Source organism: Procambarus clarkii, chromosome 27, assembly GCF_040958095.1.
Source record: "Procambarus clarkii isolate CNS0578487 chromosome 27, FALCON_Pclarkii_2.0, whole genome shotgun sequence".
Classification (NCBI taxonomy): Eukaryota; Metazoa; Arthropoda; class Malacostraca; order Decapoda; family Cambaridae; genus Procambarus; species Procambarus clarkii.
This window is the reverse complement of record NC_091176.1, coordinates 26,220,829-26,237,159: the sequence shown is the minus strand read 5'-3', so window position 1 is coordinate 26,237,159 and position 16,331 is coordinate 26,220,829. Positions and strand designations below refer to the sequence as shown.

Genomic DNA, 16,331 nt, shown 5'->3' with positions numbered 1-16,331 from the left:
AGATTACAACACAACAAAAGGTTCATATGTGAACTGAATATAACTAACTTACATTTATTAGAGAATTAACATTAAGTCAGTTATAAACTATGACTATTATCATGCTATGTAGACAAATATAACGATACGCTCACGTTTTCAATCTCATTAAAATAAAGGCCGCTTCACACTCATCCCAGAAACATCCAAGAAATGTAATATCAGCAAAGGGGCAACATATTCAACTGAACATCAGGCAACATATTCAATTAAACGGGTGGCACTGACTACCGACAGATGTGTGAAGGGAATTACTAAAGCAAGACGTGTACAGTACTAAAGTAAGGCCTACACAGTGCTAAAGCAAGGCCTACACAGTACTAAAGTAAGGCCTACACAGTGCTAAAGTAAGGCCTACACAGTGCTAAAGGAAGGCCTACACAGTACTAAAGCAAGGCCTACACAGTACTAAAGTAAGGCCTACACAGTACCAAAGTAAGGCCTACACAGTACTAAAGTAAGGCCTACACAGTGCTAAAGGAAGGCCTACACAGTACTAAAGTAAGGCCTACACAGTACTAAAGTAAGGCCTACACAGTGATAAAGCAAGGCCTACACAGTACTAAAGTAAGGCCTACACAGTGCTAAAGCAAGGCCTACACAGTACTAAAGTAAGGCCTACACAGTGCTAAAGTAAGGCCTACACAGTACTAAAGTAAGGCCAACACAGTATTAAAGCAAGGCCTACACAGTACTAAAGTAAGGCCTACACAGTACCAAAGCAAGGCCTACACAGTACTAAAGTAAGGCCTACACAGTACTAAAGTAAGACCTACACAGTACTAAAGTAAGGCCTACACAGTACTAAAGCAAGGCCTACACAGTACTAAAGTAAGGCCTACACAGTACTAAAGCAAGGCCTACACAGTACTAAAGTAAGGCCTACACAGTACTAAAGTAAGGCCTACACAGTACCAAAGCAAGGCCTACACAGTACTAAAGTAAGACCTACACAGTACTAAAGCAAGGCCTACACAGTACTAGAATAAGGCCTACACAGTACTAAAGTAAGGCCTACACAGTACTAAAGTAAGGCCTACACAGTACTAAAGCAAGGCCTACATAGTACTAAAGTAAGGCCTACACAGTACTAAAGTAAGGCCTACACAGTACTAGAGTAAGGCCTACACAGTACTAAAGCAAGGCCTACATAGTACTAAAGTAAGGCCTACACAGTACTAAAGCAAGGCCTACATAGTACTAAAGTAAGGCCTACACAGTACTAAATTAAGGAAAACACAGTACTAAAGCAAGGCCTACATAGTACTAAAGTAAGGCCTACACAGTACTAAAGCAAGACCTACAGAGTACTAAAGTAAGGCCTACACAGTACTAAAGTAAGACCTACACAGTACTAAAGCAAGGCCTACACAGTACTAGAGTAAGGCCTACACAGTACTAAAGTAAGGCCTACACAGTACTAAAGTAAGGCCTACACAGTACTAAAGCAAGGCCTACATAGTACTAAAGTAAGGCCTACACAGTACTAAAGCAAGACCTACACAGTACTAAAGTAAGGCCTACACAGTACTAAAGCAAGACCTGTACAGTGCTACTCAATACATTTCGCTAAATAATGAAAAGTGTTCTTGCTCTTAATATGGCTTCTATTAATACTCAATGATGTATATCGGATTTTTCCTGTTTTTTAGAGAAGACAAAACAGAATAAACATTATTAATTTCAGAGCCGAAAATGGTTTTATGAACTTACAACTTTGTTTCAAAATCCATTTGCTTCAAGATTTATACAAAAAATCTAAACTTAAAGAAAAACAATATACTATACTGTACTTGACAAAGGCAAAAACTCCAAATGCACTCAACACTTGATACTACAATGCCAACAATCACCAACTGCACTGTTTACGGTCATAAGTAAACAATACTCTTATAACACTTTACTGAAGTAAAACCCTGGTTTGTGCCTCGGAGAGGCTGCAGGATCCAGTAAGTTCAGTAGAACTTCGGTTTCAACTCCTTTTGACCATGTCGTAGCTCAGTCGATTATGGCAGCGTCTTGGATGCTCTCGGACGCAGGTTCGAATCCTCGTCAAGGCCCTTGTGGATTTGTTCACTTTACTAAAGTGTTATAAGTGTTATTAAATTTGTTCATTTAATACTCTTATAGCTACACTAAATACAGTTGTAACAACACACTTGCTTGTTAGGCATCAATGCAAAAGAAAATTCAATAACGAAAAATTCTATTATCTGTGCAGTTTGAGGAAGGCACACGTCTTTAGCTCGTAACACTGCACTCAAGGAGACTGGTAGCGAAGCCTCAAGCATCACGACACTCTAATAGTCATCAACATGACCATCTGATGTTAATGACTACGATAGCAATCCTAGCTGTAATTTCACCCTAATTACAGCTAGAGTTGTAAGCTTATGATTCTCTTACCTATTAATAAATGTAACTTTAACAAAAACCAAAAAAGTTATGTCAAATATGGCTTTTCAGTAAGAAAGAAATAATTAAACAAAATATATATCGAGCTTCTTTCACTTTAGTCTCCCAATTTTCGCCTCAAGCAGATACAGTATTTGATCTACACTTTGGCGCCGGGGTCAACGGCCTGAGGGTGGGTGTCGAAGACAAGTATCTTCAGTAGCTCACATCACCTGCTTTCTACTGGCTATATATATTTTTTTATGGTAAAAACTCATTAATACGAAAACGAAAATAAAAGCTTTCGGATGAAGGCATGCACACGAACACATACTATCACAACCAATAGTTATAAAACAGGTATAATACATGTCTTATTTCCGTGCGCATGGATTTTTTTAAGATAGTTTTTTTGTAATACATAATGTACAATCGGGATTCAAGATAACACGTTATGTAACCTCTCTCCGGAGCGCAGCTAGTACTTTATTACAGGCAGGTGGCCAGGATGTAACAAAAGCGCAGAGCCTTGTTCTGTGTTTTACTGCGAATGTGAAATAATGGAGGACTGTGGCACGTGTGAAGTAGGATGACACAAGCGAAAACATTAGTTGACTATAAATAAGTGGGCCGAGTGACCCAGGTATTGGCCCGACACCAAAGTTCCTCCTGCGAGCCTCAGCACTCTGGCTTACCCAACACTCGTACCTCTTCATGCCTGTGCCTCTTCCTTGGCGGCACGCACTCGCTCTCTCCTGCTCATAACCTCAAATATTTGCCCCCCCCCCCCACCCCCTCGGATGGTTATTGAGTCTGTCTTATTTAAATAATTGTAAAGTCATTCACCAGTCATTATGGAATGTTCCGTCAAACGGATATTCATTAGCTCTATACAATAACAAATAACGATATAACAAAACGTCTAAAATAATCTAATCGTTCCATCATAAATATTTTCTAATTTGTATTTTGCCATGTTACACAGCTATGATCTGTTGTCCTTGCAAACGCACAATGACATAGTAACGCTAAAGACAAACTCTAAGCAGCTTTGAAAATGTTATCACAACACAATGAATTATTTTACCTGTTTTGACGAGTTTGAAGGTGACAGAGTTTTGTGCCTTGAGTGTTTCGTTCGCAGAAGGGTGTGTGAGGTCACGGAAGCTGATTTCGCTTGCCATGACGCTCTTCTGGAGGCCACGAAGCCCCGCCTGACTCTTCACGTTAGCCCCGGCTCCTCGACCTGCTGCTGTCGCCCCACCGGCAGCACTAGGACCAGAACCGGGGAAAAGCGACTGGTCAGAAGCCCTCTGGCTCCCCGAACTGTGGCGGCTACTGCCGCTAGGGTGCCTCTGAGCTGGGGGTCGCCGTGAACTCTGGGGCAGGTACTCCTGCTGAGTTTTCACACTCTCACCAATTGACACCTGCTGCGATTTCGCACTCTCAGCAACAGGCGCCTGTTGTGGTTTTACACTCTCAGCGACGAGTTGCTGAGACTTTGCTATATCAGCAATAGACTGAGGCCTCTGTACGCCACCACTGCTTAGGTACGACCTAAAACTTTCACTTTTAACAATATGGGACCTGAAGCTTTGGCTTCCACTAGTATTTCCACTGTCACGAGAATCCTGCGAATTGTCCCTGCTTCTATGATCTTTAACTCTTAAGCTATTAAATTTCTGGTTAATGGCTGTAGCGATTTCCTGGCTACTGCCGTCAACGTTAAGGTCGTCCCGAGCCTTGAAACTGTTGCTTCGGGTCACCGAGGACTCCCGCGGGGGTCCCGTAGGACTCCCGGCCCACGAGGAGCGGTTGGCCACGTACTTTACTCCAGAGGACGGCGGACTCAGCAGAACTTTGGCCTTAGCACCAGTGGAGGATACAGAAGACGTTTCAGTTGAGGATGATGGTTGCCTCTGCTTAGGCAAGATGTCTGCGTGTTGGTGAGGCCGATGTTGTGCTCTAGGCGGTTGCTTCAGTGAACTACTGTGGCTGCTACTGCTACTACTAGGAACACTGCTCGGTAGCTGAGGACTAAGTGGAGAGGGTTGGCTACTAGTGGACGCTTTGGACGGTGTCTTTTGAGAAGTAGTTTTCTGTAGTTTCAGTTGTTGTTGTTGTTGTTGCTGTTGTTGTTGCAGTTTTTGTTGTGGTGGTGTTGGCTTTTGAGGATTAGGGAGCAGCTGATTCAAGGGAGGTTGAAGTTGACTGGGAAGTTGTTGGTTAGGTTGGGAAGGAGGCAAAACTTGCACAGTGTGCCTCTTATGGCTCTGTTGGGCCGACGACGACGATGTCTCACGTTTACTTCCTTTCGCACTATTCAGATCTAACAAGTCGTCCAGGGGGAAAATCACATACATTCTCTCCCTCTGCTAGCCATGATCGCGCGCTAGCAAAGGGGACACGACCGGTACCCGTAGCCAAAGCACACTGAGGAAGACGAGAGGCATTCACCGCCGGGCTGCCTCCCCGGGCCTGCGCGCCAAAAGCGGGGACAGGTAAGCTCACCCACTCTCCTGTTGTCTTACCGCTATCCCACAACTTTCAGCTCCTGCTTCGACTCTCAGCATCATATTCACGCTCTACATGACCCGCCAGTCAACTACAATAACACACCAATAAACAAAGGAGAGTGAGAGATATAAAGGTGAGGCCAGGAGAGGCGGTTTTATTTCTGGTAGTGCGCGTATAGCAAGTTGGCAGTATGGGTGGGAGTCTCCGGGCCGGGCCGCACACCCCCTCCCTCCCACCTCTAGTGTTTCACCTACCGCTGCCGGGAGAGCACTGCACGCCGCTCCCTCCACAAACATTCTCTTTCACCTCGATTTTCCTGACTATTACCCTCTCTAGAGCTCTCGCTCTGACGCACATCTAATCATTTACATATTACTATATTTTCTTGAGATGCTGTAAATGATTATGCTCCAGAAAAGCGTGGAAACATTCGAGTAATTTGTCTAGAGGTATAAGCTGGCCATTCAGGGATAGAGAGAAGCCTAGTTAATTAACCCCAAGATGAAGTTACGGATAACAGTTTCACAGTGAAACTTTCAAAAACTATAATTATGGTGCTAAATTTAACACAAACTAAACGTGAAGTTGTTTTATATATGAAATTGTTCTTTATATTAACTGCAGTTTTAATTTTCCTAAGTAAATCCCCAGCACGTAATAAGACATCATAATGGAATGGGAGAGTGCGAAACCTCGTATATAAGTGTTAAGAGATGCATGGTAAAGTAAGGTAATCATGAGAGCAAAGCGCTAAGCCTTTACAGCACCTGCAAGTGATGCATAGTGTAAGTTGAACCTCTCCTGGTGGGTGCGTCCGTCTGGCAAGTCAAACGTGTGTATGTAGTAAATATTCCATTTTACATTCTCTCCCGAGCTAAGTCATCTTCAGGCGTCTTGGTATTGAGGGTTCCTCTCACTGATATGAAAGTTGCCTAGGAACCCAGGTCCTCTGCTTTTTTAATAAATAATGAATTCGAAATACATATTTGACATAACGATTTTTCTAACAACAATGTAAACCCGTTTCGCGCGTAAAAGTTTTAAGTATCATGTAGCTATGTGGGTTCACTTTGAGTCTGAACCCGTCCTCAACAATCCAATTACATCCCGATTTAAATTTTGTATAACGTTGTTCCACACCTACAGTTCCATGTTGACTGGTACTGAACCAAAACGGGTTTTCTTGATAACACAACGACGAAACCAACTTCGTTAGCTTTCCTCATAGATGACAACAGATATACACCTACGAAAGTTGACAGTTAACGAAACTCACACCCGTAAGCTTTAAGTATGTAAGAATCAGCTTCCCATCAAATTAACCAAATATTTGTATCACTAAGTAACTTGTTTCCGATGACCGAAGTGACTGAGAGGTTAATGTTTCACCAATAAGTAATAATTGACGATCCTTAGATAATACCAAAATACTTTTCATTGGGAAAATATTTTTTTCATTCAGTTCATTCATTCATTTTTTCATTCACTTTTCATTCAGATAATACCAAAATACTTTTCATTTCATCCATTCAAAATACTATATATATATATATATATATATATATATATATATATATATATATATATATATATATATATATATATTTTAGGGGTACCACCTCTGGTGTAACTGTAGGGACCCACAGCCTCAAAGAGAAAAATAAAGAGTATTCAGAGACGACCTTGTGGGTTCTCACTAAACACTTTAGTCTTTTCATCTCCTACAACCCCTATTTTTTTTAATTTATTTTGTTTTATTTTATTGCATTGCTACAGTTTGCAGAGAACACACACACATATATACAGTATAACAATCAGTGTTCGAAGACCTCGTCCAGTTCGGATATATATATATATATATATTATATATATATATATATATATATATATATATATATATATATATAAATATATATATATTATATATATATATTATATATATATATATATATATATATATATATATATATAAATATATATATATTATATATATATATTATATATATATATATATATATATATATATATATATATATATATATATATATATATATATATATATATATATATATATATACATAATCAGGTCAATTATCTGAACACAATTTTAACCATATGAAAGGATGAGGATGAGCTGTGTTTCATTCATGTGTATACATGAATTATTTAGCTCTTTCAAACAACATTAATCTATTTTTCCATGAATGAAAATGTGGACGTTGATGTTATATTTATTTCAAGTGATTGTAGCAGTAGTAGCAATTATGGTGGTGGTGGTAGTAGTAGTGGTGGTTGCGGTGATAGTAGTAGTGGTAAAAGCAGTGGTAGTAGTGTTAGTAGTCACATAGGACTGTGGCACAGGACCACTTAGCAGATGTAAACAAAGCAAAAGACAGGAACATTGTGCGCTTGAGATCATATCTCTTTGTGTGGGGCGTGGGATGCGTGGGGGGGGGGCTGACAATATTGTTACAGGAAAACGATCAAAGACTGAAGCCATTTATCAACATAAGATTTAATAAAACAAGAAATAAAAATACCATGATAATTAAAAACAGGCTATTCGGTAATTCAAAACTTAATTACTAATCTTCTCACATTATGATTTAAAATAACTTAATATCATAAAGTATTCAACGAAAATGATTGTTATGTGGGAAATGACTCTTGGTTGATGTTTCAAATTGGTCACGTTAGACTTTAAGAACACAAGAGCAAAAATAATAGGGAAACAGCAGAAGTCCTATTGGCCAACATGAGGCCGCTTCTATTTATATCACATAAACTCATATATACTCTTGGAAAAACATACTCTTGAAAAAAAAATCAAGTGACTCCCTTTCTTCAAGTTAAGCCCAGTTTAATTAGACGATGTTAATTTACTTTAGGTTACATGAATCTGACAGTTTAGTTTACATTAAGTTAGCTCAGGTTATGTGAAGTTAACTTAACACATTTCGTTAAATATGATCCCTCTGTTCATCTTGCAGTAAATAAATACCCGTGAGTTAAGCAACTGTTGTGGGATGCATCTTGGGAATGTCAGCAGGTGGTCTTTGAGGACTTGAATAATTCTAGCATCCTGAACCCGACACTGGTGACTAACAACATGAGGGACGCGGGTATATAATAGGACACTAGGAATCAACAACTTGGGGCAATGGGAGAATACAACGCGTTATATTTGCCACACCGTAAGAAATGTTTTCTCAAACCAGAAACCTACGAACCCACCTAACGTATCGAGGCTACTGCATAGAAAACCGCCAACATTACTGTGGTTTACGTTTTTTTAAAACGTCGCATTTTGAACGGAAAGGTCGATTTCGTCAAACAAATTTTATCCATGCATGTTAAACTCTGGTTTACCGGCAAGCACCTAGATGTTTGGTGCTGCTTGACTACGGTGTGCAACTGTAGAGTATCGTGAACATGGGTACCAATGACACGTGTATATCCCACTTCACCCCTTCACCTGACTTTGCACAGTGGAGCGACAACCACCTGAGGCCCGGGTCTGCAGCAACAGGTGACCCCACGCGCGCGCGCGCGCGAGCGGACACACACACGCGTCAGTGGTTTCAAAGCGTTATATGACAAAGAGTGCTGGGTAGACGGGACACCACGAGCGTAGCTCTCATCCTGTAACTACACTTAGGTAATTACACACTCTTATGTAAGATCAATTCTGGAGTATTCAGATCCAGCCTGGAGTTCATACCTAGTTAAACACAAGACAAAGTTAGAGAAGATTCCGAGGTATGTCACCAGGCTCGTCCCGGAACTGAGAGGTATGAGCTACGAAGAAAGGCAAAGGGAGCTGAACCTCACATCTCTGGAAAACAGAAGAGTAAGGGAAGACATGATAACCACCTTAAAAATTCTCACTGGAATTGACAGGGTGGACAAAGACAAACTCGTTAGCACGGGTGGAACACGAACAAGGGGGCACGTGTCAGAGTAGTTAACAAATGGAATGCATTAAGTAGTGATGTAGTGGAGGCTGACTCCATACACAGTTTCAAATGTAGATTTGTTAAGAGCCCAATAGGCTCAGGATTGAGCCTATTGGGCTCAATCTTGGGCTTGGGTACACCAGCATAAGAAATATTGCCGGAACAACCGTGGACATCTTCAAGAGGAAACTAGATTTATTCCTCCAAGGAGTGCCGGACCAACCGGGCTGTGGTGGGTATGTGGGCCTGCGGGCCGCTCCAAGCAACAGCCTAGTGGACCAAACTCTCACAAGTCAAGCCTGGCCTCGGGCCGGGCTTGGGGAGTAGAACAACTCCCAGAACCCCATCAACCAGGTATCAACCAGTTGATTGAAAGTTGAGAGGCGGGACCAAAGAGCCAGAGCTCAACCCCCGCAAGCATAACTAGGTGAGTACACACACACCGCTATAACAGAGTGGTAGACGGTTGGAACAAGCCGAGTGAGCAGGTGGTGGAGGCCAAACCCGTTAGTAGTTTCAAAGTGTTATACGACAAAGAGTACTGGGAAGACGGGACACCGCGAGCGTAGCTCTCATCCTCTAACTACACTTAGTTAAACAAATTACACACACACACACAGAGTCATCTCTTGAAGTTTGCCTGGGGCTTCAGGTAAGAAGTTCGTAGTACCAGATAATCAACAGCGTCGCTCAGGTACTCAGCCACTCAGATACTGTCAACAGCGTCGCTCAAGAGCTCTGATGTCTAATTATGAATTTAATAGGCCTAAAATGTTACGCTTGCAATTGGCAACTCTTTTTCGTTTAATTTTAAAGAGAAACATTTTTGAAGCCCCTACGTGTCTCGTGCCCTCAAGAACGGCCAGCGGCCACTACCCGACCATAGAATTGCATATTGTGTAGGACCTTAATACTCTTAATTATATTGAATCTACTGCGTTCTCTCTCTATGACAAAAAAGTAGACTTTCTCAAGGTGGATGTAGAACACCCGACATCATCAATTCCAGCATTTTTCGCAGCAGATGCAATCATGCAAGCAACCGCAACGATAAAAATATATGAATGCATAAGACTGTGTCCAGTTGGTAGGAAAAAGTTGTGTTTTAATTAAAGCATTAAAAATTTCAGGTTCTAATTTCAACCCAAGGAGTAGTTCCTCCGGTTCCTGATAACACCTACAATTTCTCCCAAACTAGTTTGAGTGAATTTAATGTAGATTTCTTGTTTGATATTATATATATATATATATATTATATATATATTATATATATATATTATATATTATATATTATATATTATATATATATATATATATATATATATATATATATATATATATATATATATATATATATATATATATATATTTTTTTTTTATATAGGGAAGGGAGTACCACCTCTGGCTGGAAGAAGGGGGACCTATAGCCTCGGAGGAAACCACACATAACGCATTGGAGGGAATGTGGGTCCCCTCCAATACAGTTTCTGTGTGCTTTTCTCCTACCACCCCCTTCCTTTTTTTTCCTTTATTGTGTATTTAAAGGTTACAAAACATACAAGACAAATGCCTAAAGGTTATGGATCTCTTGAAGCTCCTCCGCTTCTGGACTGGAACCGAGGACGCAGCAAGCATTTCCCCTCTGGATCGCCACACTGAGACGTTGAAATAAAAAACTGGAAGCCCTTGGGTCTCTGGTGACGTCAATGAGCTTGGACCCCAATTCCTTGAGAAATCCCAAGGCACTCTTGCCCCAGGGGCCATGCGTCTCAGACGCTATGAGAACAAAGAGGTATTGACCTTCCAGTCGCCTGTACTTGAGTGATTTTGCTGTTTCCCTGTGGTTGGCCGCCCCACCTGCTTGATCAGCTCCGAAGTGTACATAGGTGTCAGCCAGGGTGGATACACATGTGTAGTCCCACACCAACTGTCTACCCTCCTTCCATGAGTATATGGTGATGCCATCAGGGCGAAGTGCTGGGAAATCCGGGTTTTGGACCCCTAGGATGCGAGGTTCTCTCTCCGCTGGGCACCCAGCTGAGACGAGGCTTCTCTTGATGATGTCATTGACCTCGTTGTGTCTTGCATGCCAGCCATTTGTGCTTCCGCAATGCAACCCATGCAGTCCGTATTGGTCTGCTTCCACCCTGTTGCAAATACACTTGTATTCAGTGTGAATTGGGGCACCAAGGCGGAGGGCCACTGCTACACGAAGGGATTCTGGATCTAGGCGCGTGCCCATTGCAGACATGGGTACTGCCAGGAGGAAGTCTCCTGCATGGGGGGCATGCACTGCTCTGAGGCGGGCTTTCTCCTTGTCTGATGTTGCGACGCTTAGCATGGCATCAGCTACTTTTTCCACTAGAGGGTGGTCCCAGCCGGACTGTTTGTGTTGTTTTGTTGGCTCTATAATGGTTGCTGGGGCTGCAAGAACTATTATATATATAATTATATATATAATTATATATATAATTATATGCAAGAATTATATATATATATAATTCTAACTCCCTGCCAGCTGTCTAACTCCCAGGTACCCCTTTACTGCTAGGTGACAGGGGCATCAGGGTGAAAGAAACTCTGCAAAGTATATATATATGTATATTCGTTTGCTTTTCTTGCAGATTTCCATCAAGTGTCTCACACACATTTGTATCAGTTTTTGAAACCTATAACACCTGACTGAATTACTCGGATTATGACATTTTGTATATGAACACTGTCAATAAAGATTGACAACGTTTTAATCCTGACACGAAGCAGGATTGGCTGAAAGGCAACACTGTGTAAAACACCCTTCCTAAGCACCGACTCTCCATCCCTCTCCAACCCTCTGTCAATGGTGAGGATCTAAGGTCAGCATCTAGGGTCAAATACAAAGCCCCTGACCCTCGATACAATCTAACGAAGCCTGTTGATAAATTCTTGACACTTGGCAGATGGGTTGGGTGTCGGCCAAGGCAACACTGTGTGTATGTGTGTGTATGTGTGTGTGTGTGTGTGTGTGTGTGTGTGTGTGTGTGTGTGTGTGTGTGTGTGTGTGTGTGTGTGTGTGTGTGTATTCACCTTGTTGTGCTTACGGGGTTGAGCTTTGCTCTTTCGGCCCGCCTCTCAACTGTTTCTAACTACAACTACTACTACTACTACTACAACTATTTTTTTCCACATCTCACACACCCCAGGAAGCAGCCCGTGACAGCTGACTAACTCCCAGGTACCTATTTACTGCTAAGTAACAGGGACATAGGGTGAAAAAAACTCTGCCCAATGTTTCTCGCCGGCGCCCAGGATCGAACCCGGGACCACAGGATCACATGTACAGTCGGCTGGCCGGCCCCCCGAGTGTGTGTGTGTGTGTGTGGATTCACTTAGTTGTAGTGCGGTGGTTGAGCTCGGCTCTTTCGGTCCGTCTCTCAACTGTTAATCAATCAACTACTAATTTATTTTTGTTTCACACACACACACACACACCTAGAAAGCAGCCCGTAACAGCTGTCTAACTCCCAGGTACTCCTTTACTGCTAGGTGACAGGGGCATCAGGGTGAAAGAAACTCTGCCCATTCGTTTCTGCCATTATCGGGGATCGAACTCGGACCCTAAGATTACGAGTCCAAAGCGCTGTCCACTCAGCTATCAGGCCCCTGATGTGTGTGTGTGTGTGTTTGTGTGGGTGTATGCGCACGCGCGTGCGTTTGCGTACCTGTAAGATCAAGCTTTAGCTCTTTGAACCCGCCGCTACAGCCGCCATTTGTCTAATGGAATGACTTACTTTTTTATCAAACCTACTTTTCAAAGTAAGAATGTTGTAGGTTTCTATATCCTTAATTTAGTCCGTTTCATTTTCCATTTTTATGCTAAAAAAAAAAGTTTTAAGATTTCTCAAGTTTCCATCCAGGATAATAAATTGGTATTTATTATCAACATTTACTAATTTCCTCTCAATCCCCTATTTTATAGGTATTCATCATATATCCTTTCTCTTTTCCGATAGGTTAAAAATCTTTCAATCAATCTTTATACGTCATCTCGAGTAATTCTTGGACGAGACCCATTGCAATTAATGTAGCTTGCAAGTTGCCTAATGCACATTTTGAGGCGGGGCAGCACGATGAAGGGGCGTACTTTAGAACTGCTCAGTTGTAGGCGGTGTAGTGATCTCAATACCTCATGCATTCACTAATTGGATTACTGAATGATATTCTGACTTTTGTCAGTGCAAAGTATGCTGCTGAAGTTATCCTATTTACATATTCACCTAGTTAGGCTCGGCATTATATTTACTTATAGGTCCCTTTCTCTTGTCTTTCAAGTTTCCCTTCAATGAGTACCGTGATTACCGTCTTTCTGATTTGTCACCTGTTCCATCACCTTACACCTTCCGGTGTTAAAATTCAGTAGCTAATTCTTGGATCAACTCTGCAGCTTGTCTAAGTTAACTTCGAGTATTTTACAACCACTGTCTCGACCTTTTCTAATTCATTTTACATCTGCAAACATTGACACCTAGGACTCATCTCTCGTAATAAATATGCTTTAATATAAATGAGAAAAGTATGGGTTCTAACACCAATCCTTAGGGGACTCCACTTGTTACCCTACACTAGTCCGATTTCTCGCCGCACAATGACCCTGATTCCTGTCTGACAGGTATTCAGTTACCCATTTCAGCGTTCTTCCCCCTTACTGTCTCATAAGTTTATCCAGTTGTATCTTAAGCGGAGCTGTGAAAAAACTTTTCTGGCAGTCCGGAAATACGCAATCTGCCCCTTCTTATTTTTCTTGTCTTATTCTCGTAACTTTACCATATACAGAACCCCTGTTGGTTCGTTAGGCATAATTTCCTTTCTTAAAGCCGTATTTGGGCGCCTGACAGCTGGGTGGACAGCGTTTCGGATTCGTAGTCCTGAGGTTCCGGGTTCAATCCCCGGTGGAGGATTGAACCATTTGGAGGACAAATGGGCAAAATGTTTCTTTCGCTCTGATTCCCCTGTTACCTAGCAGTAAATAAGTACCTGAGGGTTAGACAGCTGCTACGGGCTGCTTCCTGGGGGTGTGTAACAAAAAGGAGGCCTGGTCGAGGACCGGGCCGCGAGAACGCTAAGCCCCGAAATCATCTTAAGATAACCATCTCAAGAAGATTGTAAACCTAGTCCTCTATGGTTTACTTATCCCTATTGTTCTTTAAAGTACTTTCCACGGGCTGCTAATCAGTGACACTTGTCTGTCGTTGAGTGCTTTCTCCCTGTAACAATGAGTGTGCCATCGGGATATGCATGCAGAATTGAGCGACAACTTTTCGAACTATTTTTGGTTAATGCAACGGCTACTCTCTCATTTTTCCTATCATATTTGAATTTAACATTTTGTACTGCGTGAGCATCGACAAATAATTTACAATTATGTACAACTTTACATGCTGAAGAAATTCTTTGTTAACTTTAAAACACATGTCTCTAAGTTCCATCTATGTCCTGTCGTCCTCCGTTTTCCATTTTCACCAAATTACTTCCCTGAATACTTGGTTAACTTACTTTATAGACTTGTATGTCGTAATCACGTCTTTGTTCCTTTTTCCTCCATAGTGATGAGTGAAATTTCTGTATATCCTACTTCCCTCAGCTCATAAATGAGCGGTGTTGCTTAACTTGTTTAATTTTCACGATTTCTTTTGTGATTTTTCAGGTGGGGGTACCATGCCGGGGCTGTATACTCAAGTGGGTTTCACATAGGTTGCGTAAATCACTCGGAAGGTTCCTTTGCCTAATTTCCTGAAAGCTACCTAAACGTTGACTAGTTGACGCATAACGGGGGGGGGAGGGGGGGGGACGGTCATTCACAGCACTGAGTGCGGCCTTCGAAACAAATATAAATAACTAGAACTTGACCTGTGACTTTGCTTTTGACATTTATGAATGTCTACAGCGCATAATTTAATGAACGGTCTTCTGAAATCTTTGCTTAGCTACATATGGTTTTCGTATAATGAAAGGTTTCCCTCCTATTTCTGGTCATGACGTTAATATATATTAGGGTCAGAAAATGCACTATTACAGATACTTGTGGCGGTCCACTCGTTTCCTCTCTCCACTCTGAAAGCTCTTCTCTCTCACAATGATCCTTTGCTTCCTTTCTGAGAGATACCCTCTCACACAACTTGGTGATCTTCCAGGAACACCTGCCTATTTATCTAGCTTGGTTGGCAATTTCAAATGATTTGAGAATTAAAGAAGATGCAGTCTGCTCTCTCGTTTGATTTCAATCACCTAAAATTCTTAATGAACTTGACAAGCAGGGTTTATCATCAATGAATTCTTGCTGGTGTTTGGAGTAGCAATATTTACACAGAGTGAGAGATTGAGAGAGAGAGAGAGAGAGAGAGAGAGAGAGAGAGAGAGAGAGAGAGAGAGAGAGAGAGAGAGAGAGAGAGAGAGAGAGAGAGAGAGAGAGAGAGAGAGAATGGGGGGGGTCGTCAAAAATAATAAGATTAATCCTGATAAAACTGCTTCATGGCCTGTGAGCTCCCTAGACTAATTAACCATGAAGAATGTTAGGTCAGAAGCCAAGGTAACAGATCACTTACCAAAGTTGTATCCTCAAACGCACACCTTTGTGGTATGTCACGCTTGTGGCAACTCACCACACATGCAAAGCGGAAGAACACATTGTTTTAATTAATGTTAGTCAACTTGTGCTACAGTCTTCATTGCTGGGTCTCGACTCAATGTTTGCATTATTGGTTTATGGTTCTTCTAATCTAAATTGAATGAGGACAAGAAAGATCTCTTTCCGTAGCAATGCGTGCATTGCAAGTGCATATACCCAATGTTCATGTAAACTTTGCGATTACTTTACAATCTCATTTGTATTCTTTAACCGAAAATAAAACCGAAGGTCAAGACTCTGTGGTCCAATGTGCCAGACTTAACTGCCCTTCAGGCCATCGGAGCACCACGAAAAAGTTTAAAATCACTCTTCGTTAAAACTTGGTCAAGTATCATATCTATATAAATAAAAATGTAAATGTTCGCTTGCTCAAAATCACTAATCTCCGAAAGTTCTTCACTGATTGTTTTGAAATTTTCACACACGTTCCATTTGCATCCGAGCGGGTTTTTATATACCTACTATATAGATGCCACACCTGTGACAGGTAAAAACATGCTTTTTTTTTAGAAACAGCGCCATTTGTTGCATGTTACATCAACAAACACTATACCAAATATGTTACGATTCCATTTCAATGTTTCCGATTGCATTGATAAATTGAATTTTCATAGATTTTGATTTATTTTCATTTTGACTTAATTATTTTGAGTGACATTGCATTGGAATTGAGCTGTGTTGTTTACCATACCGTTCCTTTCGTGAGTATAAGTATTGATGACTCACCTGTGAGAGGTAAAAACATGTTTAAAAAAAAACAG

General features: G+C 41.3%; 1 protein-coding gene across 13 annotated transcripts in view; it reads right to left on the bottom strand.

Moving 5' to 3' along the window:
- The window catches only part of Stacl (Stac-like), a 723,254-nt gene extending 718,358 nt beyond the window's left edge, over positions 1-4,896 (bottom strand). For 12 of the 13 annotated variants that reach the window (XM_069332474.1, XM_069332482.1, XM_069332475.1 and 9 more), the window contains exon 1: positions 3,521-4,896. In XM_069332474.1, coding sequence (XP_069188575.1) covers positions 3,521-4,796 — 1,276 coding nt within the window. In that variant the 5' untranslated portion in view covers positions 4,797-4,896. The remainder of the gene's footprint in view (positions 1-3,520) is intronic. The other variant, XM_069332479.1, reaches the window with a different exon arrangement.
- Positions 4,897-16,331: the final 11,435 nt, after the last annotated feature.